The sequence below is a fragment of the Coregonus clupeaformis genome, chromosome 27 (assembly GCF_020615455.1).
Source record: "Coregonus clupeaformis isolate EN_2021a chromosome 27, ASM2061545v1, whole genome shotgun sequence".
Lineage (NCBI taxonomy): Eukaryota > Metazoa > Chordata > Actinopteri > Salmoniformes > Salmonidae > Coregonus > Coregonus clupeaformis.
This window is the reverse complement of record NC_059218.1, coordinates 9,323,374-9,349,940: the sequence shown is the minus strand read 5'-3', so window position 1 is coordinate 9,349,940 and position 26,567 is coordinate 9,323,374. Positions and strand designations below refer to the sequence as shown.

At 43.6% G+C, this 26,567-nt stretch overlaps 1 protein-coding gene across 1 annotated transcript in view; it reads right to left on the bottom strand.

The window, feature by feature from the left end:
* Window positions 1–26,567, bottom strand: part of LOC121541497 (laminin subunit gamma-3) — a 224,050-nt gene that overhangs the window by 89,387 nt on the left and 108,096 nt on the right. The window contains exons 7-11 of the mRNA XM_041850554.2: window positions 25,092–25,190; window positions 23,722–23,858; window positions 23,488–23,607; window positions 17,690–17,888; window positions 3,254–3,363 (exon numbers count right to left, since the gene is read on the bottom strand). Coding sequence (XP_041706488.1) covers window positions 3,254–3,363; window positions 17,690–17,888; window positions 23,488–23,607; window positions 23,722–23,858; window positions 25,092–25,190 — 665 coding nt within the window. The remainder of the gene's footprint in view (window positions 1–3,253; window positions 3,364–17,689; window positions 17,889–23,487; window positions 23,608–23,721; window positions 23,859–25,091; window positions 25,191–26,567) is intronic.

Sequence of the window (26,567 nt, the reverse complement as noted above, 5' to 3'; positions counted from 1 at the left end):
TAGATAGCTGGATATGCAATACTTGTTATTTACCTCTGTTTGGAATCCTGTCATGCATATCATTTTGTGAGATTGAAATGCATCCACGATCATAATAATAACCAATGTCAACCCTCGTCAATTATGTTACATAGCTAGCTAATAAAATTATTTATAGTTGCTGATGTTACACGTTTGCTAACAAGTTACAAATGCAAGGCAAGGCAAGTCAGCAAGTGCCAGGCTAACTAGCTAGCCAACTCCCGTCATGTGCTAACGTTTGCTGGTAAACCTAGCTTTAGGTGGCTGGTTGTAATGTTGTAGCTTGCTGTTTAGTAACTAGCCATATCTACGACTAAAAGGAGAGAGGTTTTACAAATCGAGATACAAAAGATCTTAGATTGTAAAACCTCTTCAATTTTTTGTCATAGATACAGTGGGGAAAAAAAGAATTTAGTCAGCCACCAATTGTGCAAGTTCTCCCACTTAAAAAGATGAGAGAGGCCTGTAATTTTCATCATAGGTACACGTCAACTATGACAGACCAATTGAGAAAAAAAAATCCAGAAAATCACATTGTAGGATTTTTAATGAATTTATTTGCAAATTATGGTGGAAAATAAGTATTTGGTCACCTACAAACAAGCAGAATACTGGCTCTCACAGACCTGTAACTTCTTCTTTAAGAGGCTCCTCTGTCCTCCACTCGTTACCTGTATTAATGGCACCTGTTTGAACTTGTTATCAGTATAAAATACACCTGTCCACAACCTCAAACAGTCACACTCCAAGCTCCACTATGGCCAAGACCAAAGAGCTGTCAAAGGACACCAGAAACAAAATTGTAGACCTGCTCCAGGCTGGGAAGACTGAATCTGCAATAGGTAAGCAGCTTGGTTTGAAGAAATCAACTGTGGGAGCAATTATTAGGAAATGGAAGACATACAAGACCACTGATAATCTCCCTCGATCTGGGGCTCCACGCAAGATCTCACCCCGTGGGGTCAAAATGATCACAAGAACGGTGAGCAAAAATCCCAGAACCACACGGGGGGGACCTAGTGAATGACCTGCAAAGAGCTGGGACCAAAGTAACAAAGCCTACCATCAGTAACACACTACGCTGCCAGGGACTCAAATCCTGCAGTGCCAGACATGTCCCCCTGCTTAAGCCAGTACATGTCCAGGCCCGTCTGAAGTTTGCTAGAGTGCATTTGGATGATCCAGAAGAGGATTGGGAGAATGTCATATGGTCAGATGAAACCAAAATAGAACTTTTTGGTAAAAACTCAACTCGTCGTGTTTGGAGGACAAAGAATGCTGAGTTGAATCCAAAGAACACCATACCTACTGTGAAGCATGGGGGTGGAAACATCATGCTTTGGGGCTGTTTTTCTGCAAAGGGACCAGGACGACTGATCCGTGTAAAGGAAAGAATGAATGGGGCCATGTATCGTGAGACTTTGAGTGAAAACCTCCTTCCATCAGCAAGGGCATTGAAGATGAAACGTGGCTGGGTCTTTCAGCATGACAATGATCCCAAACACACCGCCCGGGCAACGAAGGAGTGGCTTCGTAAGAAGCATTTCAAGGTCCTGGAGTGGCCTAGCCAGTCTCCAGATCTCAACCCCATAGAAAATCTTTGGAGGGAGTTGAAAGTCTGTGTTGCCCAGCGACAGCCCCAAAACATCACTGCTCTAGAGGAGATCTGCATGGAGGAATGGGCCAAAATACCAGCAACAGTGTGTGAAAACCTTGTGAAGACTTACAGAAAACGTTTGACCTGTGTCATTGCCAACAAAGGGTATACAACAAAGTATTGAGAAACTTTTGTTATTGACCAAATACTTATTTTCCACCATAATTTGCAAATAAATTCATAAAAAATCCTACAATGTGATATTCTGGAATTTTTTTCAAATTTTGTCTGTCATAGTTGACGTGTACCTATGATGAAAATTACAGGCCTCTCTCATCTTTTTAAGTGGGAGAACTTGCACAATTGGTGGCTGACTAAATCCTTTTTTCTCCCACTGTATGGCTACCGGTAGCTAAGTTAGCAAACAAAAATAATATTTGATTTCCCCCCACTGTAACACAGTTGTATATTAGCCAGCAATACACAATAATGGTATCAGTAAATAAACAAAAGTTAGCTAGCTATCAACGTGGCATGCAATAAAAAATTATTTACTTAGCTAGGCAACGTATTTGTCATCTGCCCTCTTGGTGCTGGCATCGGCTGTAGCTGAGCTTCTTACGTTAGCTAAATCCAAGTCTTTGTTTCGAATCCTCTTCGCTATATTCCGGTTGAAACATGTATGGTGGAATGTCACCATGTAGCTAATAGATGCTCCATTGTCAAATTCCTCCTTTTCAAAAAAGCCCGCCTTGGAGGAGGGACGGGGGCAAGAAGCACCACCCAACACAAGTTGTAGTCTTTCAGAGACTGGAAAATATGTGTCTGCTTGTATATTTAATAATGAATCCGCTGATAGGAACATCGCTGAAAGATGTCCAATGGCTCTATAGAACAAGGATAACCATACCTACACCCACGAAAATGTAGAGTGCGATTAGTGTAACATTCAGCCTTCGCAAAATGCCACAAAGCAGGACTACATTTACTTTTAAACCTCGCCCCTGCCCATCAATACACCGGAACCCATCAATAGGTGTATCATTCCGCACACGAAGCCCTGACCTGCCTTCCTCCTGGGCAATTACATGTGAAACACAACTCACTGTCATAGAAATGCCTCAACATGATGAAAACAAGCCCAGATTGTAGAGGATAACTACCCCATAACTAAATGCCTTATGAAACGTATAATATTTAATATAATAAAGGGTTTACTTCAAACCGAAACACATTTACTTAGCCAGTCACTTGTTGAGCACTTCAGGAACTTAAAATATTGAATGCAACAATCATGTCTCTGTCACTAACAAACACAGTCATGGGTGGGTATCTCGCACGTTCACTCAAAAGGTATAATGGGAAATATGCAAATAAGTCTTTACACCCCCGCCATCCCCCAACACTGCGAAAGTGTGACAGCATCAACTTTAATAAAGTGTTATTTTAGGTTGGAATTTGCAACATCTATGGTGTTAGGGAACCAACACTCTAGGGGTGTTAGTTTGTCAACACTTTGAAAAGTGTTAGTTTAACACTATTTTGGTAGTCGCACGTAATTTCTAAGAAAGTGTTTAATTGAACACTGTTGGTGTTAAAATTCTGTTCTCACGGCGTGCACACACACACACTTACAGTTGTGTCCTCCTGCGTTGCTGATCCTGAATGCAGTGAGGTTGAAGAGAAGACATTGGAACTCGAAGGCAGACAGGAAAGGCCTCAGTCTTGTCTCCTCCTCGTGAAGTCTGGAAGAAGAGAAAACACAAACACAGCTCCATGATTACTGAGGACCGCAACATGTTTTTACAGTATTATTATGTGCTGTATGTTTGTATGAAGGAATGCATGAACTAATGCATGAATGAATGCATCTGAAAATCTCACATCACACATCTGAAATCTAACATGGGATGTTTACATTAGTATTGGGGGTGCTGTGTACACCGTGTTATAAGTTTATCTGTTTGATATACAGCTCATACTCTGTCCTGTGTGAATGTGTTTTATATGAGCAGGGTATGTCCTCTATATGTCCTATGTGTCTATGAGTTTGTTTTGACAGTATCTTAAGATCGCTCTCTCTGTCTGTCTGTCTGTCTGTCTGTTTATGTGTGTGTATGCTTATGCGTTAGAGATCTTCACGGATCCACCTGTACCCGAATATCCAAGACCCGAGCGGGTCCGGATCCAGAATTCTAAATAATGTTACGGGTCAGATCTGATATGATTGTCACATGTCTCGGGTATGTGTAATTTCAACTGACTTGTGGAAAGTCACATGATTTTGTGAAACCATGTGTTTTTGGCTACTCTAAATTATGTTGTCCAGCAGGTGCCACTAGTGTACACTGTGTTGATCAACGCCTCAACTAATGAACATATTTTTGACACAATTGGCGGGAAAGCCTCAGTGCTTCAGGAAGCTTTGTTTCCCCATCAGGAAGCTTCGTTTCCCCATCACTATTAATTACTATTGATGGGGAAACAAAGCTTCCTGAAGCATTGAGAATATCCAGCCAAGTAATGAACCTGTCGAAAATAGGTTCATTACTCAAGGCTTTGATTAACACAGTGTACACTAGTGGCACCTGCTGGTCAAAATAATTTAGAACAGCCAGATTATTATAGATGACGTCGCACACAAAGTAGCGCGTGCGCAGGGTAGCCTTTTGTCTTCTAATGAAACCAATACCAAACCAATCAGATTGTTGTTTGACAAAACAAAGCTTCGGACCTCATTGATCATGTTCTTCTGATAAACTGATACAAGCATCAGTACGCTGTTTCGAAACAAACTGCTTAGCGATTTCGACGCATGCCTCTGCACTCTGGTATCAAACTTAACATCACTAGTAATTACCAGTTGGTGGGTTGTGCAAGTGGATTTTCCCAGTCGTATGTTGTACATTTCCACTTCCCACTTGGTTAGGAATGCAGCATCTGGTGCAATCATTACTGCATTTTGAAATGTTGGTGGGACAATGTGCTGTCGGGGGCTCATTAGCATATTTGTGAGTATCACAATTACATGGTGACTAGCTATGAAGAAGTTATCTTATGGTTATTTGGTATCAAATACACTTAAATCAGCCTTTATCAAGGCTGCAACTGAGCATGTCCAAGCTTAATGTTTATGAAAAGCGCACATTAACTGGGATGACTTTCCCCCTTATGGGAGACCAAAAAGAGTTTGCTGAAAGCCATGCCTAGAATAAGCCAGATCTGCATGTTTCTCAAAGGCCACCGCTGTTACAGTATGCTGCTAATCAGCAAGTGATATGCAAGTTGTTAACAGAAGAGTCAGTGAATGCACAGTAGGTTACTGGCAAGATTTCTAGTAACCAATTGCTAGTAACACATTCTCTTTCAAAGTTTGCAGAACAGACTGTTTCAAGAAGATGCTCTACTTACATTTGCATAACTAGCAAAAACTTAAACTGCTACAACACTTCAACTGCTGGTTGGCACAAATACACATATATTTGATCACGCCCCCAAATATGCCAATGACCCCCACCAGTATATTGCCCCTACCTATCAAAGCGCAATGATGATCATACCTTATATTTAAAATATTGGGTAGGAAAATGTCCCATTATAACTACAAGGTACCGAAGTTCAAGTTCAAATCCCCAAAGAATTAATGTATACTCTACGTCAAGTGTCCTTGAGCACTGGTAATTTTACGTTGGTGGTGAGAATTGGACAATTGTTTACCCCATTTTGGGCAGCTTTTAGCAAAAAATATACAAAGAGATTATGAGTTCAAATACCATTTAACTCCCAAGTGTGTTCACAGAACAAATGCAGCAGCATTCTGCCATTTTATAGAAATAACACCTTCAATTGTTGTATTTTAGGCAAAGTGCAGAAATAAATTACCTGATCTTTCTTATATCGCTCATATATAGGACAGACACTTCAGAACAAACTTCCCTTTGAATGTAGTATATATGTTATTCAATGTGTTTGTATGGGCTAATAGCAGTAAGGCCATTTACATTTTTCATCAAATATATACAGCACCAGTCAAAAGGACATACCTACTCATTCAAGGGTTTTTCATTATTTTGACTATTTTCTACATTGTAGAATAATAGTGAAGACATCAAAACTATGAAATAACACATATGGAATCATGTAGTAACCAAAAAAGTGTTAAACAAATCAAAATATATTTTATATTTGAGATTCTTCAAATAGCCACCCTTTGCCTTAAAGACAGCTTTGCACACTCCTGGCATTCTCTCAACCAGCTTCACTTGGAATGCTTTTCCAACAGTCTTGAAGGAGTTCCCACATCTGCTGAGCGCTTGTTGGCTGCTTTTCTTTCACTCTGCCGTCCAACTCATCCCAAACAATCTCAATTGGGTTGAGGTCGGTGGATTGTGGAGGCCAGGTCATCTGATGCAGCACTCCATCACTCTCCTTCTTGGTAAAATAGCCCTTACACAGCCTGGAGGTGTGTTGGGTGATTGTCCTGTTGAAAAACTAATGATAATCCCACTAAGCCCAAACCAGATGGGATGGCATATCACTGCAGAATGCTGTGGTATCCATGCTGGTTAAGTGTGCGTTGAATTTTTAAATAATCACAGACAGTGTCACCAGCAAAGCACCCCCACACCATAATCAAATCAAATCAAATTAAAAAAAAATATTGGTCACATGCGCCGAATACAACAGGTGCAGACATTACAGTGAAATGCTTACTTACAGCCCTTAACCAACAGTGCATTTATTTTAAACAAAAAAAGTTTTTAAAAAAATAAAAAAATAAAAAGGGTTGAGAAAAAAAATAGCAGAAGTAAAAATAAAGTGACAGTAGGGAGGCTATATATACAGGGGGGTACCGTTGCAGAGTCAATGTGCGGGGGCACCGGCTAGTTGAGGTAGTTGAGGTAATATGTACATGTGGGTAGAGTTAAAGTGACTATGCATAAATACTTAACAGAGTAGCAGCAGCGTAAAAAGGATGGGGTGGGGGGGCAGTGCAAATAGTCCGGGTAGCCATGATTAGCTGTTCAGGAGTCTTATGGCTTGGGGGTAGAAGCTGTTGAGAAGTCTTTTGGACCTAGACTTGGCACTCCGTTACCGCTTGCCGTGCGGTAGCAGAGAGAACAGTCTATGACTAGGGTGGCTGGAGTCTTTGACAATTTTGAGGGCCTTCCTCTGACACCGCCTGGTATAGAGGTCCTGGATGGCAGGAAGCTTTGCCCCAGTGATGTACTGGGCCGTACGCACTACCCTCTGTAGTGCCTTGCGGTCGGAGGCCAAGCAGTTGCCATACCAGGCGGTGATGCAACCAGTCAGGATGCTCTCGATGGTGCAGCTGTAGAATTTTTTTGAGGATCTGAGGACCCATGCCAAATCTTTTTAGTCTCCTGAGGGGGAATAGGCTTTGTCGTGCCCTCTTCATGACTGTCTTGGTGTGTTTGGACCATGATAGTTCGTTGGTGATGTGGACACCAAGGAACTTGAAGCACTCAACCTGTTCCACTACAGCCCCGTTGATGAGAATGGGGGCATGCTCAGTCCTCTTTTTTTTCCTGTAGTCCACAATCATCTCCTTTGTCTTGGTCACGTTGAGAGAGAGGTTGTTGTCCTGGCACCACACGGCCAGATATCTGACCTCCTCCCTATAGGCTGTCTCATCGTTGTCGGTGATCAGGCCTACCACTGTTGTGTCGTCGGCAAACTTAATGATGGTGTTGGAGTCGTGCCTGGCCATGCAGTCATGGGTGAACAGAGAGTACAGGAGGGGACTGAGCACGCACCCCTGAGGGGCCCCCGTGTTGAGGATCAGTGTGGCAGATGCGTTGTTACCTACCCTTACCACCTGGGGGCGGCCCGTCAGGAAGTCCAGGATCCAGTTGCAGAGGGAGGTGTTTAGTCCCAGGATCCTTAGCTTAGTGATGAGCTTAGAGGGCACTATGGTGTTGAATGCTGAGCTGTAGTCAATGAATAGCATTCTCATGTAGGTGTTCCTCTTGTCCAGGTGGGAAAGGGCAGTGTGGAGTGCAATAGAGATTGCATCATCTGTGGATCTGTTGGGGCGGTATGTAAATTGGAGTGGGTCTAGGGTTTCTGGGATAATGCTGTTGATGTGAGCCATGACCAGCCTTTCAAAGCACTTCATGGCTACAGACGTCAGTGCTACGGGTCGGTAGTCATTTAGGCAGGTTATCTTAGAGTCCTTGGGCACGGGGACATGTTGAAAATGTCAGTGAAGATACTTGCCAGTTGGTCAGCACATGCTCGGAGTACACATCCTGGTAATCCGTCTGGCCCTGCGGCCTTGTGAATGTTGACCTGCTTAAAAGTCTTACTCACATCGGCTACGGAGAGCGTGATCACATAGTCATCCGGAACAGCTGGTGCTCTCATGCATGCTTCAGTGTTGCTTGCCTCGAAGCGAGCATAGAAGTGGTTTAGCTCGTCTGGTAGGCTTGTGTCACTGGGCAGCTCGCGGCTGTGCTTCCCTTTGTAGTCTGTAATAGTTTTCAAGCCCTGCCACATCCGACGAGCGTTAGAGCCAGTGTAGTACGATTCAATCTTAGACCTGTATTGACTCTTTGCCTGTTTGATGGTTCGTCGGAGGTCATAGCGGGATTTCTTATAAGCGTCCAGGTTAGAGTCCCGTTCCTTGAAAGCGGCAGCTCTACCCTTTAGCTCAGTGCGGATGTTTCCTGTAATCCATGGCTTCTGGTTGGGGTATGTACGTACGGTCACTGTGGGGACAACATCATCGATGCACTTATTGATGAAGCCAGTGACTGATGTGGTGTACTCCTCCTCTATGCTTTACGGTGCGAACTACACATGCAGAGATCATCTGTTCACCCACACCGCGTCTCACAAAGACATCTCCAGTTTGGCTCCAGACCAAACAACACATTTCCACCGGTCTAAGTTCCATTGCTTGTGTTTCTTTGCCCAAGCAGGTTTCTTCTTATTATTGGTGTCCTTTAGTAGTGGTTTCTTTGCAGCAATTCGACCATGAAGTTCTGATTCACACAGTCCCCTCTGAACAGTTGATGTTGAGGTGTGTGTGTGACTTGAACTGTGAGGCATTTATTTGGGCTACAATTTGCGAGGCTGGTAACTCTAATGAACTTATCCTCTGCAGCAGAGATAACTCTGGGTCTTCCTTTCCTGTGGTGGTCCTCATGAGAGCCAGTTTCATCATAGCACTTGATGGTTTTTGCGACTGCACTTGAAGAAACGTTCAAAGTTCTTGAAGTTTTGCGTATTGACTGACCTTCATGTCTTAAAGTAATGATGGACTGTTGTTTCTCTTTGCTTATTTGAGCTGTTCTTGCCATAATATGGACTTGGTATTTTACCAAATAGGGCTATCTTCTGTATAGCCCCACTACCTTGTCACAACACAACTGATTGGCTCAAACGCATTAAGAAGGAAATAAATTAAATAAATTAACTTTTAAAAAGGCACACCTGTTAATTGAAATGCATTCCAGGGGACTACCTCATGAAGCTGGTTGAGAGAATGCCAAGAGTGTGCAAAACTGTCATCAAGGCAAATGGTGGCTATTTGAAGAATCTCAAATATAAAACATATTTTGATTTGTTTAACACTATTTTGGTACTACATGTGTTATTTCACAGTTTTGATGTCTTCACTATTATTCTACAATGTAGAAAATAGTACAAAAAAAAAAAATACTTGAATGAGTAGGTGTGTCCAAACACATAGTTTGGAAACAAAAGTTTGGACACATAGAACACAAATATATACGCAACATGTAGTGTTGTCTCATGTTTCATGAGCTGAAATAAAAGATCCCAGAAATGTTCCATAAGTACAAAAAGCTTATTTCTTTCACATTGTGTGCACACATTTGTTTACATCTGTGTTAGTGAGCATTTCTCTGCCATGATAATCCATCCACTTGACAGGTGTGGCATATCAAGAAGCTGCTTAAACATCATGATCATTACACAGGTGCATCTTGTGCAGTAGACAATAAATGGCCACTATAATATGTGTGTTTTGTCACACAACACAATGCCACAGATGGCTCAAGTTTTGAGGGAGTGTGCAACGTCATTTAAGAGAATTTGGCAGTACGTCCAATCGGCCTCACAATCGCAGACCACGTGTAACCATGCCAGCTCAGGACCACATCCAGCTTCTTCACCTGCGGGATCGTCTGAGGAGGGGAAGCGGGGTGCTGAGGAGTATTTCTGTCTGTAATAAAGCCCCCTTGTGGGGAAAAACTAATTATAATTGCCTGGGCCTGGCTCTCCAGTGGGTGGGCCTATGCTCTCCCAGGCCCACCCATGGCTGCGTCCCTGCCCAGTCATGTTAAATCCATAGATTAGGGCCTAATGAATTAATTTAAATGGACTGATTTCCTTCTATGAATTGTAACACAGTAATATCTTAGAAATTCTTGCATGTTGCGTTCATATTTTTGTTCAGTATATATATATATATATATACAGTGCATTCGGAAAGTACTAAGAGCCCTTTACTTTTTCCACATTTTGTTACGTTACAGCCTTATTCTAAAATTGATTAAATTATATGTTTTCCTTATCAATCTACACACAATACCCCATAATGACAAAGCAAAAACAGGTTTTTATAAATGTTGGCAAATTTATTAAAAATACAAAACTGAAATATCACATTTACATAAGTATTCAGACCCTTTACTCAGTACTTTGTTGAAGCACCTTTGGCAGCAATTACAGCCTCACGTCTTCTTGGGTATGACACTACAAGCTTGGCACACATGTATTTGGGGAGTTTCTCCCATTCCTCTCTGCAGATCATCTCAAGCACTGTCAGGTTGGATGGGGAGCGTTGCTGCACAGCTTTTTTCAGGTCTCTCCAGAGGTGTTCGATTGGTTTCAAGTCCGGGCTCTGGCTGGGCCACTCAAAGACATTCAGAGACTTGTCCCGAAGCAACTCCTGCGTTGTCTTGGCTGTGTACTTAGGGTCGTGGTCCTGTTGGAAGGTGAAGGTCCTGTCTGAGGTCCTGAGCGCTCTGGAGCAGGTTTTCATCTCTCTGTACTTTGCTCCGTTCATCTTTGCCTTGATCCTGACTAGTCTCCCAGTCCCTGCCGCTGAAAAACAGGATGATGCTGCCACCACCATACTTCACCGTAGGGATGATGCCAGGTTTCCTCCAGACGTGGCACTTGGCATTCAGGCCAACGAGTTCTATCCTGGTTTCATCAGATCAGAGAAAGTTGTTTCTCATGGTCTGAAGTCTTCCGTCTGGCTTCCGTCTGGCCACTCTACCAAAAAGGCCTGATTGGTGGAGTGCTGCAGAGATGGTTGTCCTTCTGGAAGGTTCTCCCATCACCACAGAAGAAGTCTAGAGCTCTGTCAGAGTGACCATCGGGTTCTTGGTCACCATTTGCTTCGTCATTATGGGTGTGTAGATTGCTGAGAATCTATTTAGAATAAGGCTTTAACGTCACAAAATGTGGAATAAGTCAAGGGGTCTGAATACTTTCCGAAGGCACTGTATATATATACAGTGAGGGAAAAAAGTATTTGATCCCCTGCTGATTTTGTACGTTTGCCCACTGACAAAGACATGATCAGTCTATAATTTTAATGATAGGTTTATTTGAACAGTGAGAGACAGAATAACAACAAAAAAATCCAGAAAAACGTTTGTCAAAAATGTTATAAATTGCTTTGCATTTTAATGAGGGAAATAAGTATTTGACCCCTCTGCAAAACATGACTTAGTACTTGGTGGCAAAACCCTTGTTGGCAATCACAGAGGTCAGATGTTTCTTTGCAGTTGGCCACCAGGTTTGCACACATCTCAGGAGGGATTTTGTCCCACTCCTTTGCTGATCTTCTCCAAGTCATTAAGGTTTCAAGGCTGACGTTTGGCAACTTGAACCTTCAGCTCCCTCCACAGATTTCCTATGGGATTAAGGTCTGGAGACTGGCTAGGCCACTCCAGGACCTTAATGTGCTCTTCTAGAGCCACTCCTTTGTTGCCTTGGCCATGTGTTTTGGGTCATTGTCATGCTGGAATACCCATCCATTTTCAATGCCCTGGCTGAGGGAAGGAGGTTCTCACCCAAGATTTGACGGTACATGGCCCTGTCCATCATCCCTTTGATGCGGTGAAGTTGTCCTGTCCCCTTAGCAGAAAAACACCCCCAAAGCATAATGTTTCCACCTCCATGTTTGACGGTGGGGATGGTGTTCTTGGGGTCATAGGCAGCATTCCTCCTCCTCCAAAGATGACGAGTTGAGTTGATGCCAAAGAGCTCGATTTTGGTCTCATCTGACCACAACACTTTCACCCAGTTCTCCTCAGAATCATTCAGATGTTCATTGGCAAACTTCAGACGGGCCTGTATATGTGCTTTCTTGAGCAGGGGGACCTTGCGGGTGCTGCAGGATTTCAGTCCTCCACGGCGTAGTGTGTTACCAATTGTTTTCTTGGTGACTATGGTCCCAGCTGCCTTGAGATCATTGACAAGATCCTCCCGTGTAGTTCTGGGCTGATTCCTCACCATTCTCATGATCATTGCAACTCCACGAGGTGAGATCTTGCATGGAGCCCCAGGCCGATGGAGATTGACAGTTATTTTGTGTTTCTTCCATTTGCGAATAATCGCACCAACTGTTGTCACCTTCTCACCAAGCTGCTTGGCGATGGTCTTGTAGCCCATTTCAGCCTTGTGTAGGTCTACAATCTTGTCCCTGACATCCTCAGAGAGGTCTTTGGTCTTGACCATGGTGAAGAGTTTGGAATCTGATTGATTGAATGCTTCTGTGGACAGGTGTCTTTTATACAGGTAACAAACTGAGATTAGGAGCACTCCCTTTAAGAGTGTGCTCCTAATCTCAGCTCGTTACCTGTATAAAAGACACCTGGGAGCCAGAAATCTTTCTGATTGACAGGGGGTCAAATACTTATTTCCCTTATTAAAATGCAAATCAATTTATAACATTTTTGACATGTTTTTTTCTGGATTTTTTTGTTGTTATTCTGTCTCTCACTGTTCAACTAAACCTACCATTAAAATTATAGACTGATAATTTCTTTGTCAGTGTGCAAACGTACAAAATCAGCAGGGGATCAAATACTTTTTTCCCTCACTGTATATATATATTTTTTTTATACTTGAAGGAGTTTTAAAATTCAAAATCAAGTAGCTAAATGATCCTTGGTATGACCTTCTTAAAACAGTTCCATATAGCTTAGTAGAACCCCCCACACCCAGCTTACACAGGGCGTAGACTGTTATGGGTTCAATTGAATTAATGTCAATTATGCCTTTTAAAGTAAAATGTCATGGTATCACATGTTGACATTTTGCATCCCCATGTCACATTTATTTCACATTCATTTCACATGAGATCATGTTCTCCCATGTGCTGAGATGTCACAAGTATAGTTTTACGTTATCACATTTTGCTTCACATGCTATCACATCTTATTACATTTTCACATTACATCACGTGTGATCACATGAGATCACAACAGATTACACAAGATCACGTTTTCACATGTGAAATTCATTTTTTTTTCCATAAGGGTTGTCCGGAAGGACCCGTACTGATCCAAACGTGACTGCTGTTGTAGAGAGAGGGAGAAAAAGTATATAAGTTATGCTGCTGCACTTGCTTTTCATGAGAGTGGCGCGTATAGCTTGTTGTTGTTGTTGTTAGCCAATCATAAGTCATCAAAGCGGCAACAGGCTACAGTAATAGAGCCTCCGAGTGGGGCAAAAGTTAGGAAATATCTAATCAATGGAAGATGGAATTAAAATGATGGAATTAAAAGTTAAAGGAGAAGGATAGGCTACAACGACCAAGAGCCAACAGGTAGGCTGCTACTTAGTATTCTAAATGTTTTGTTGTTTTTAACTGTGTAGAACGAGAAAGCACATGTAGCCTCAATTAGCTTAGCTAGCTAGCTTAACTAGCTTCTCCCGGTTTTATGCAGTCAAGACAGGTACTACGTAATCATATTGGATGATAAATAACCTAGCTTAGGCAGCTGATAGTCTACCAAACCTTATTTTTTAGGTATTGTTAGATTAATTTGTATTTTAAGAATAATGACTAAAGGATTTCACCCCAAATACAGTATAAATGTGTGAACGGTGTTAGAGTTATAATGTAGTGGCAACCCACTAACAGAGGGGGGCGGGACTAAACATTCCAGGGTGAAGGGGACTGAGAAAACGGGTAAAAAAAAAGCCTCCTAAAGGTGGGCGGAGCAAAGTGCCTTTGTGTGTCAAGGGGTATAAAACAGTATGGGTTTTTGGCGCCAGAGCTCTCCATGAAAAAAAATACAGATAATTCTTGCTGGTTGTGGACCTTGAATCTTTTATGATTAAAACCAGAGCCTTACAACCTCTGGTAATGATTCAAGCTTAGGTTGAATTAGAGATAGAAATTCTCGTGACAGGTATTCTTTCTTAAAACTGCATTGTTGGTTAAGGGCTTGTAAGCATTTCACTGTAAGGTGTTGTATTCGGCACATGTGACAAATAACATTTGATTTGATTTGATAGCGTGAGTCGGCATGGTTGGTTGCTGTCTCTTGTCTCTCCGTGTCACTCCCTCACACTCACAGTAGACTACACACACAGCACGGCCCCTGCTAGAGCCTCACCTCTCTCTACCTCCTCTCCCTCGTGCTTTATCAACTCCGGTTAATAAAGTAGCTTAAAATGGACTTTTCTGCTGCTTCTCTCACTCGGATTGGACTGGGTCTGGATCCAACCAGGTCTAAACTGAACGGTCTAGTTGTCCTCGGGTCCGTTCGGAACGGGTCTCTAAATTAAAAAAATTTATTTATGCATGTTTCGGAACAGGTCCTACTTTTTGGACCAGTGAAGGCCTCTAGCGTGCATGTGTGTCCAGTCTGTGGACCACACAGTCCTCTCCTCTCCCTCTCTGCAGAGGGTCCCGTTCCCTGGCCCCTAGACCTTACATAGTCATAAAGGGAGACAATTACAAACACAGCCTCAAAGCCCCAGGTAATGGAGCTGTTGCTTCCTGCCGTGTAGTGATAAGCAGGAGTTGCTGTGAAAGTGAGAGAACTCTCTGCCATGTCTTCCCTATGGGGCAGCAGCCATTTTGGTTCCAATCAGAGCCCGACAGAACAGAGACGCTGGGCCTGTAATTAAGCTGCTGCTAGGATGAGAGGAACATCATCAGTGGACCAGGAAACCACTGGAGGTCTGGGTTAAGCATGTGGTCAAAGCTATTCGCTGCTCTGGCACCCCAATGGTGGAAAAAGCTCCCCCACGACGCCAGGACTGCGGAGTCACTGACCACCTTCCGGAGACACTTGAAACCCAACCTCTTTAAGGAATACCTGGAATAGTATAAAGTAATCCTTCTTCCCCCACCCCCCATAAAAAAAAAAAAAAAGTGGTTGTCCCACTGGCTATCATAAGTTGAATGCACCAATTTGTAAGTCGCTCTGGATAAGAGCGTCTGCTAAATGATGTAAATGTAAATGGTGGGAGCCCACACACAGACAGACAGGCAGACATACAGACAGACACACACACATACTGATAGAGACACAGAGGGACAGGGGGAAGGAGAGAGCCAGAGGCTGATGGAAGAGAAGAGAAAGGAGAAAGAAGAGAAGAGAAGTGAAGAAGAAGAAGAAGAAGAAGAAGAAGAAGAAGAAGAAGAAGAAGAAGAAGAAGAAGAAGAAGAAGAAGAAGAAGAAGAAGAAGAAGAAGAAGAAGAAGAAGAAGAAGAAGAAGAAGAAGAAGAGAAAGGATCATTTAGATGAAGAGAAGAACAAGTGAACCAGAGCACACAAACATAGTGTAGCCTGTTTACATATTTACAACAAACAAAAATCCACCCTGTTGTCTCTCCCCACAGTCTATAAGGTAATGGAGGTAATGGAGAACCACAAAGGCAAACACATCCAACACTATTTAACATGAAGCCATCAACCACCCCCTCAGTCTTTGAACACCCCTACCTACCCCACTACTCTCTGTGATTGAGATGATCCTGGTGTCTGCTGGGAACAAAGAGCCACTTACCCTGGTTAACACATTCAACACATTCACACAACACACGTAGGCTCACAGTCATAACAAACAGCATGCTATCTGTCACTAAGAGAACATAGCCAAGGGATGGGGGAGCGTGTGTTGTGTTGTTGTCTGCGTTCCAAATGAAAACAAACACAGGCAAGGACACACACACACATGCATGCACACGCAAACACACTCACACACGCACACACAGCCTCTGAGTCATTTGGAAAAAGGCTCAGAGACATGCTTCTACCTCCAGGCCATCAGACTGTTGAACAGCTAACCCTAGCTCGACCAAGACACTATCCACTTTATATTGGAAATACAGTCATACTTGACATGCACATTCATAATTTATACCGCACTCTTAGAAAAAAAGGTGCTAAGTAGAACCATATAGGGTTTTTTGGTTTGTCCCCATAGGGGAACCCTTTTTGGTGCTAGGTAAGGAACCCTTTTTGGTTCTATGCAGGGTTCTTCATAGAACCCCCTGTAAATGATTTTACATAGAACCCTCTATGAATAGTTATTCTTAGAAGCATCTACGAAGGTTCTAACAAGAACCCTTTTAACCACTAACTAGTGTTGTTAGGAAACTCCTGTTTCACAGGCCACATCAGGCCTGCAAGTCACATTATGCTGGCTGGCAGAGTGATATGCAATTCCTATTGGAATCCAGCCAAAGTGAGGATGTCCACAATTGGACATTCTTTATCACCTGCAAACTGCATTCAGAATGACTGCCAAGGTAGGGAAGATAGGCTAATGGGAACACCCAAATAATCAAAACTCAAACAACCATCTCAGTAAGGGTTGCAATAAGTCCAACTACTAAGAGATTGGATTAGTTTAGAAAAATCATGTTATTTATCTTTGTGTAGCATAAGATTAATCAAACAATCAATGTAAATGCAAAAATACAGATTGCAACAAACAATTCTGAAAATCAACCTGCAATAGAACATGTGCGTGTGTGTTTGTGTGTGTGTGTGTATGCATGCTGTGTGATTGCATGCACATGCTTGTGTGCATGTGTGCATGTAGGGCCAGATCTCTGTCTCTCTAATGACGTGTGTGGAGCCTGTCTCCAGAGAGGGCCAACTTAATGACAGTCCTCTCCCCAGGCCCCGCTGCTCTGAGGGGGGAACCAAAGTCCCCCTTCACCCAGGGCCGGGGGTTGAGGGGTAACTCATTACTCATTATGCGCAGTCACAAGAAAGGACATGACACTGTCCGTCACAAAGTCATACTGTAGAACCCTTTAATTGAAGGTTCAATAAATAACAATACTCATAAGGTTCTAAATAGAACCAGTATGGTGCTATAAAGAACCCTTTCCTAAGGTCCCCTTAGCAGTCTCTGCTACCACGCTAACATTGCCTTTAAATGTCAGTCACGCTGTAACGCTGAACTTCCCTTTTGTATGGTTCTTTATAGAACCTTTATGGATAATGGTTCCATAAAGAACCTTTCCCAATCTGAAAGGTTCTTTGTAGATCCTTTTGAATAATTTTTTTGTAGATTCTGGTCACCCATATTATATTATTCAAATACCATCGGTGTTATTGTGTTAATTGACAAGTTGAATCAACTGCTAGAAGAGCTGTGGGTCCCCAAGGAGAGTATTGAGAACCACTCACTGATTTAGTCAAGCTGTCTCAATTCACACAAAACCATACATGAGTCTTTCACAAGACACCATCACTAGTCATAGTCACCACATGTAATGGCATAACACAACACATTAAATAAACTGGAATGACACTCTAACTCACGGTTGCACAAAAAGAGCTGTGTGCAAACCATGCCCCAAAATATTCGAATGAACCGAATGTATGAACATTCTTATCATACAGCCATGAAGATGGCACTGTTCATCCATACAGTCTGAGGTTCATGCACTGTACTGTAAGTGGGGGTATTACAGATTTGTATATGATTATATGATGTACAGTATCATAATAGTAGGTGCATAGTAGTATTTTATACACACGTGCACACATTTCACACCCACACCAACACAATGTTGTGCTGTTTTACCTGAGAGTGAAGGTGTGCTGGGGAGCGAGGCCTGGCTGGTGGACAAGTCCAGGTTGGGGTGAAAGGTCAGCTGACAGGGTGGTTCCAGATCCTTCCAGAAGCACAGTGACACTGTGAGGGAGGAGGCACTGAGCCTCGGCCGTGAAGGTCAGGGAGAGGAGCTGGCCGTAGCTCAGGAGATGGTTCCCCAGGAACTTCTCTACAGGAGCAGAGAGAGGGGGGAGGGAGGGAGACAGACAGACAAAAAGGGTTAGAGGATAACCAGGCAGGCTTTTAGCTATCTCACATCCTGTCAGAGAGAGAGAGAGAGAGAGAGAGAGAGAGAGAGAGAGAGAGCGAGAGAGAGCGCGAGAGAGAGAGAGAGAGAGAGAGAGAGAGAGAATAAGTACAGAGGGGAGAGGTATACAATCAGTAGGGATAGAGAAGCAGAATGGGATTTGGTAATGCACAGCAGATGTGGGATCTTAACTGAGTGTTTGTGTGTTTCACAAGTTTAACTGGCGTTTGGTGTTTATGAGAGAGAGAGTGTGTGCGTGTGTGTGTGTAGTAGAGTGCGAAGGCCAAGGCTCTTGTAGCTCACAGAGATCACAGTGGTAGTCAGGCTGTAATTACCCTTCATTTTATCTCTGGCACATTACAGCATATTAACACCACTTCAAAGAACTACACACACACACGCACACGCATGCACAGGCACACACTCTCCAAACCAGCACACTCATTGCATACACAATGATCAGCAACCAGGGAACCCAAATACACTTGAATAAAAAGAACACATGGGAAAAACTATCCCTGAAAAAAAAAAACTTCTGGGTGGGTGAGGCGGAGGATGCAGAAGATCCTGTCTGCAGAAATATGTAAAAATGAAGCAATGAGATAGATAAGGAAAGGTGGACTGGCATTTCATCATTCAAGATTGATTGCAGCAATAAAAACAGTAATCCACCTTAAAAAAGGCAGACATTTTTCAGTAAGGCAATTCAAAACAGCATAATCTGCCACAGTATGAATGATACTGCAGCAGACCTGGGGCTCTATTCAATCTGCATCGCTGAAGAGTTACAGATTGCGCAATAGAAATGTAAAGGTAATTTCCGATTGAATCAACATATGCAGCGTTTACCGTGAATGCAGTCTCTGCTACCACGCTAACATTGCCTTTAAATGTCAGTCACGCTGTAACGCTGAACTTCCGCGATACGGATTGAATATAGCCCCTTGATTCCAATACTATTTGACATTTTTCAAACGCTTTGAGCATTTGCTTTAGCCTCCCTGGAGGTTGACTGGGCTTGCACTTTTGGGACTTTTATATTGGTTCAATTAAATAGTATTTTAACCCAGGTCTGTGCTTCAGTAGTGCAGCCTCCACTGTTAGTCTGTGTGGCTGGCTGGCTGGCTGAGGTAGTGCGTTTTGAGTGTAAGGGTGTGTGTCATGTATCCTGGTCTCTCCTGGTGGTGTCAGGGCTGCAGTGGACACACACACACAGCTGTCCGCTCTCCTCACAGTCACATCTGATCTGATCCAGGACAAGCCCTTATCACCCCCACCACGCCGGATGACTGCTCTCTGGGCAGATTTGTCATGTTTTCGCCTGACCTGCCCCAGGTTGACGTACTGGGTATATGGGCTGATGTGCTTTTGGTCGACTTTCTCTGACCCTTTTGTCTGACAAGCGGTACATTTTTGCTTTGGATATTCAAGAGGTGATTCACGTGGTACCCTTAAAATCTATGTCAGACCTACGTCAGGGACACTCAATCCCAAATCAACCCATAAGCACTTGCGTATATCTAAGAGGTTTGAGTAAGTGAGTAATATGGTGTAGCTTCCACCTAACCTCTCAGATGGCATGGTGTAGATACTGCCATATTGCTTATACTCATCCAGTCCTCTCAGATCTACATAAGTCCCCATGGGGGTTTGATGGTGGGATCAGGCAGGAAAATGTTTCACAGGATGAAAGACTCAGCACTGCCCCCTCTGGTTGGTCCTCTAGTGTCTTATTATGACTCACCCCCAGAAACCCACTGGGTGACTGGAACTCTCACTGTGATCACATCAAGATGGCATTCTACCATTAAAATAGATTTTATATTCATTGCTTTAGCACAGGAGAGTAATTGAAAAGAGACAACAGCTCTAAATGTGGACCTCTGTGTGAGTCAAAGAATGACAGTGTTTCTGATTGCACTCAGAGAGGATGTGCGTGAAAGCAGTGAGTGTGTGTGTTTATTTGTGTGTGTATGTTTGAGTGTGTGTGTGTTTTAGATCAATCCTTCACTTTCTTTTCTCTGTGTGTCTGTGATGTGCTCAACCTGAACCCCACTGACCTCCTTTCAGTGACACACAAAGTCCCCGTCACGATGCCTGACACCCCAGTCACATTTAGTGAATAGTAGAGGAGCCCTGAGATCAATCGAAGGTTTAGACTCTCCAAACCAATTAAATAAACTCCATTTCAATTAGATAACCGCCGTCTCACACAAACAACTTTAAGTCCCATGGAGGCCTGTAACTTACATCGACCACTGTGCAGCAATACCTGAACAGACAAATAACTTCACCAAGCGGAGAGAGAGAGAGAGAGAGAGAGAGAGAGAGAGAGAGAGAGAGAGAGAGAGAGAGAGAGAGAGAGAGAGAGAGAGAGAGAGAGGGAGAGAGAGAGAGAGAGAGAGAGAGGGGGAGAGAGAGAGGGAGAGAGAGAGAGAGAGAGAGAGAGGGAGGGAGAGAGAGAGATAGAGAGAGAGAGAGAGAGAGAGAGAGAGAGAGAGAGAGAGAGAGAATCCAGTAACCTGCTCTACATAGTCTGTAGCAGCGGTTCCCAACTCCAGTCCTCCATTACCCCCAACAACACACATGTTTGTTGTAGCCCTGGACAAACAACACCTGATTCAACTCATTGAGGGCCAAATGATTAGTTGACAAGTTCAATCAGGTGTGCTTGCCCAGGGCTACGATAAAAATGTGTGCTGTTGGAGATACTCAAGGACTGGAGTTGGGAACCACTGGTCTACAGGTGCAGCACAGCCAGGGACATGATTACATGGAGAACAGGCAGAAAGGCTAGACCACCTGGTACACAGAGACATTCAGGATCTATTAGACCATGCTACACCCTAGTAACACATACAACGTTAGCTTTAAAAAATAATAGAGTCTGAAATGGTCATGTAAAGCTAAATCAGAGTGAGCTGAGTCAGTGATGTTGTTAGGCGGTGATCAGAGAGGTGGTTTCTCTTGAACGTTCTTGACTCCAATCAGGGATCAGGGATCTTGAACGTTATGGGACTCATATCCAATCAGGGTGAAGGTTAGTACTGAACGTTCTGGGGCTCACATCCAATCATGGATCAGGGTGGTGGTTTGTCCTGAACGTTCTCGGACTCACATCCAATCAGGGATCAGGTTTTTGCTTATCCTGAAAGTTATAGGGCTCACATCCAATCAGGGATCAGGGTGGTGGTTTGTCCTGAAATGTATGGGGCTCACCTCCAATCAGGGATCAGGGTGCTGGTTTGTTCTGAAAGTTCTGGGGCTCACATCCAATCAGGGTGAAGGTTTGTCCTAAACCTTCTAGGGCTCACATCCAAATCAGGGATCACGGTGGTACTTCTATGGCTCACATCCAGCCCAGAGGCAGCCAGTCCAGGAAGCTTGGCAGGAATATCACTGCAGAGGACGTATGCTGAAAACTGTCCCTCTCTCTTTTTCTCTCCCTCGTCATTTTGTGCTGTCCCTTCCTCTCTTGGGGACATCCCCCCTTGGTTTTCTGGGTTAGCAGCATGGTCTGGTGTAGATATGAATATGATCCTGGACCATGTCAGGCACTAAGGCACAGGTGGCTGGTTCTGGATGAGGGGTGTTAGCTACCTGTTGGACCCTTGAGCATAGAGGATTGGAGAGGAGAAGCATGTAACCTGAATTGCCATGTCAGTGATTAGCAGGGCTGTAGAGGAAAGTGGTTTTGGCTTGGAATCCATGATAGACTCTGGCAGCTTCACTCAAGTGGTCAATCTGTTGACAAGTGCTGTGTCATCGTAGGAACGTGACCTTTCTACTATGTCTCAACTAGTAGCAATATTTTCTTGGCCAAGAGGAAGAGGACAAGTGTGGTGTTAAATTAAATGGAAAGAGGACCATGTAATCACAAACGCGCTCTTTCTTTTTCTCTCTCGCTTTCGGTTTTCACTTTCGCTTTCACTCTCTGTAACTCCCTCTCAGCCTTCTCTGTCTCTTTGAAAGACTCCAGCTGAACTTCCCTGGATAATGCTCTGAGTGATCCTCCATTGTATATCGAGGATTGTGTTCCTTGGCACTGCAGTGTCACCTGGTACTTCTAGAAGCCGGGTAGAAACACGTCGATCCCCAATACTTCTCTCTGTTCTCATTACAGTAAGACGCCAACTGATCTGATTCTAGACATAGCCAGGCGAAGAAAGAGACACACTGAAATAGGCGACAAATAGATTAATAAGAATCAGAGAAATTGCTTTCCCTCTCCGTGTTGTTTGGTAGCAGAGCATTGTCACTCAGAATTATCTGGCGCTTTAACGGGAAACGCTGCAGGAGGATTACAGCACAAACAGAGAGAGGGAGAGAGAGAAAGAGAGAGAGAAATCCTGTGCATATCCTTGCAGCCTGCCTCTCTGCTCTAATCTTTAAAGTAACTGAGGGAAAAAAAAGTCAGGGAGAAAATGAGGTCATTTAAAGCGACGGCGGGGCAATAGATCTCCATATTTTACTACACTGCGAAACAAGTGCTGTGCCGGCAAGATAAGGGGATGGGCTTGAACACAAATCACTATGTGGTGGCCTGCAGAGACACTGGAGTGATGGACGAGCTTCAAGAAAACAGAAAACTAAACATATAAATAAATAAACAATCTAAACACATCCAAGTTGACTTAACGACATATAAGAAAATATCCCCAGAACGGACCCAGTTGTTTTCCCTCCCAGGAGTCTTCTGTGATCTAAGGCTTTTCATGCTTGGGTTCTTAAAAAGACGCCTGTCTAAATGAACTTGTTTTTTGTGATCAGACGGTTTGAACATACAACCTTCAGGGTGTGTTGGTAGTTAATGGGATTTCCGCTATTTCTGCTTCTCTATATCCCTGTTGACTGTTGCTTCGCTAGGCTTGGTCCTTGGTGCAGTGAGTGGCCACCTTGAGCTTAGGAAGGCTGATTTCCACTTTGTTGTTCTTCCAGCATGGCCAAGACATCCAATTCCATCAGGCCTATTCTCTCCTACTGTGGCTCCAGATATATAGGCTATGTCCCAGATGGCAAACTATTCCCTATTTAGTGTACGACCTTTGACCAGGGCCCATAGAGAATAGGGTGACATTTGGGATGCAACCATAGAGGGAGCCCCTAAGTCCTGTAGCGGGGCCAGCTATAAATCGTATATGCTAATGATCATGATAAGAGTCTGCTGTGAGAAAATGGTGTCGCAGTTAACTGCTTTATGACCTTATGGGGCAATGCTATGGGGAATTGTTTAATCAAACAAAGGAATTATCTTGAGCAGCAAGCCAGGGGTATTACAGGTGGCAGACGGTAATATGATTGACATATTCACATGTCTGAGCTCTCTCCAAGCACAATCTTCATGTATTTGTTCCTCATCCCGGAAACGCACACACTTCTCCTATAAACTCTAGGGCCCAGAGTTTTTCTTGGTCATGTATTATGGTCTGGAAAAACTCTAGGTCCTACTTATATCTCACCTTACAGTTGACATTAGCTCTGTGTGTGTGTGTGTGTGTGTGTTCGGCTGTGTCTCTCTCACCTGGAGCTCTGTAGAAGCCCAGGTCGTCCTCACTGAGTGGTAGCAGGTAGACCTCCCCTTCCTTCCACAGCAGAGGGTACTCCTGTCCCCCAGAGAACTGTCCAGACCAGCCATCTGGGTCTGCAGAGGGGGGGACGATGACAGGATGATAACCACAATATAAGGGGTTCACAATTCACAAATAGTTATTAGGTGAATGCAGTTCTTTCAAGATAATCATGATTGGCTGAATACCTTCAAGGAAGTCAGAAGTGATGTTGACAGCTGCATGGCGATTGGAGGATCTGCAGGCCAATGAGTGTCCGAAGCAGAAACATGACATGCAGCCAGCTGGGTTGTTCTCCAGCAGGTTGAAGGAGCCTGGCTTGCACCTGCACAAACACACACACAACACATGCACAAAGCACATCATCATGATATGCTTCGTCACTGCAGCTTGTTGAGGCTAATCTCTCCATATTGTGGAGCAAGCTCAGAGAGCATCACTAGGCCCTGTGAGTCAGGTCGTATGAGACCACCTGCCAAGTGAACATGTGTTGCTGTCTGCGCTGCAGTGTTGGGGCATAGGGAGGTAGCCAAGGCCAATCACCCCTCAGCTAGTCTCACACTGTGATACACTATCACAACCTCCAGACAGACCATAGAGGAGACAAGTTGTGTGTTGTGTTTGTGTGTGTAGAGGAGCGATGTGTGTGTGTGTGTGTTTGTGTGTGGGAGAGTGCATGAGGGGGATCTGTGTATGTGCGTGAGTGGGGTTCAGAAACAGGACTACGTAAGTCACATCAGGGGAAAAGGTGTGCTTGTTCAACGGAGCATGAAATAATACACAACACAACAAAATAAACAAGCTAGAAAACAAGCAGAAATAATTCAACACAGGAGATCGTCTCATGGCTGAGTGTTTTCCTAATATCAAACTAGTGATTTGTTTGTGTTTTGTCTGTCTGATCATGTAACTTTTAGAGAGCAGAACAATAATTATAAAAACATGGGTGTAGAGAAGATTGGGTACAGACAGAAAGTCTAAAATAATCATGTTCCCCTCAGTCCTTTCAGAAGCATTTTCACTAAAAGGGCCAGAGAATACACTATTTATTTGTTTATTTGTCAGGGACCATGTACAACACGCCATTGCACCAGATTTAGCTAGATAGCTAATTTCCATCCTTAGTCCCTGGTTGATAATGTATGTGTCCTGACTGTCTATGAATAAAAGTCTACTAAAATACCATTTACACCGTGTATAATACTCTGGGAAAAATGTACTTGTCTTTTAGCATGAACCTGTTTTCAATGGGTTACCATGCTGACTCAAAACAGTTTGTCAAAGAGCGGTGCCATAAAATGTCAAGAGATATTTTGTTTAACAATGGCAGCGGGCGGAATCAAGGTACTGTACTACTGTACTAACAATATGAAGCAGAACCAAGTGTTAGCTACCATTGTTAACTGATGAAAGAGCTAGACAATACAAACTGTTACCATGGTAACCGTGAGGTATTATGTTATTTCGGGTGACGCAGTAGCATATCATGGGTCACCTGTCACATGGCTATTTTTCCTTTATCTTTTTTGAAGAAAGAAAAGCACAATATAAAAGCCACCTGTCACACGCCTGTCCCTCCACGTTTTCCTTGCAGTGACAGCCACCGTCCAGCGTAGAGCAGATGCCAACACTGCCCCTGGGTTCACAGTCACACGACCTGAGGAGAAACGATACCAATATCCTGTTGAGGTCAAAGTTCAGCCAGAGGTCAAACTGGTTATGACTGGGGCCATAATGTCATGGGACACTTAGGTTAAGACATAGATAAGAATGTCGGAATTGATATTTGGTTGAGCATTTGGTTGAGTGACTCTTTGTTTCAGTGTACACATTGCAGGGTGGCACGAAGCATAGCGGTTAAGCGCGTTGGGTCAGTAAACGGAAGGTTGTTGGTTAGAATCCCAGAGCTGACTAGGTGAAAAATCTGTCGATGTGCCCTTGAGCAAGGCACTTAACCCTAATTTGTCACACCCTGATCTGTTTCACCTGTCTTTGTGCTTGTCTCCACCTCACTCCAGGTGTCGCCCATCTTCCCCATTATCCCAAGGGCATTTATACCTGTGTTCTCTGTTTGTCTGTTGCCAGTTCGTCTTGTCTCGTCAAGCCTACCAGCATGTTTTTCATACTCCTGTTTTCTTGAGCCCTGTTTTCTAGTTTTCCCGTTTTTGATCTTTCTGCCTGCCCTGACCCTGAGCCTGGCCCTGACCCTGAGCCTGCCTGCCTGCCGCTCTGTACCATACGGACTCTGCCCTGGACTACCGACCTCTACCTGCCCTTGACCTGTCCTTTGCCTGCCCCATGTTTATATAATAAACATCTGTTATCCGAACTGTCTGCATCTGGGTCTTTTCCTGAGCTGTGATATAATTAAGAGTGTCTGCTAAAATGTACACATTGTTTCCTTGATTAATTATGCTGATAAGGGTTGTTTAGTCTTCACTTACTCTTTTCCACACACATTCACACGCTGAAAATAGCCTGATCACCAACCGTGATTGGTTAAGTGAGGCCGCTGCTATGTCAATCAAAAGCTTTGTTCTACGAAAACATGTTTAATCATCTTCATTGATTGATTGTTTTCCTCCAGAACTCTAACACAGAATCAATATTTTAATGAGGTTGCTATTAAGAATAATTCAATTATCCCCTGGACAGGCTTCTACTCTGTTCTGCTCTACTGGACTGCATAATTCACACCTCACTTCACTTCAGAACACTGGTAGACTGAGGTAGGGATGGAGAGAGAGGAATGAGGGACAGGGATAGAGGGAGAAGGAGAGAAGTATAGAGAGGGATGGAGAGGGATGGAAGAATGGAAAAGGGAAGCAGAGAGTTTGTGTGTGCATGTCTGTGTGAGAGAGAAAAAGGAGAAATCATACCATGCCCACACACCTGTACATATCTGTGTGTCTCTCTATATTCTCAAGTGTATGTCTAGCGTCATTGAGTGTCTGTACTATAAACCAGTGTATCTGTGTACATAGCCATTGCTGTGATTCCGTACCTCAATGTGTTTGTCCTTCCTATCTCTCTT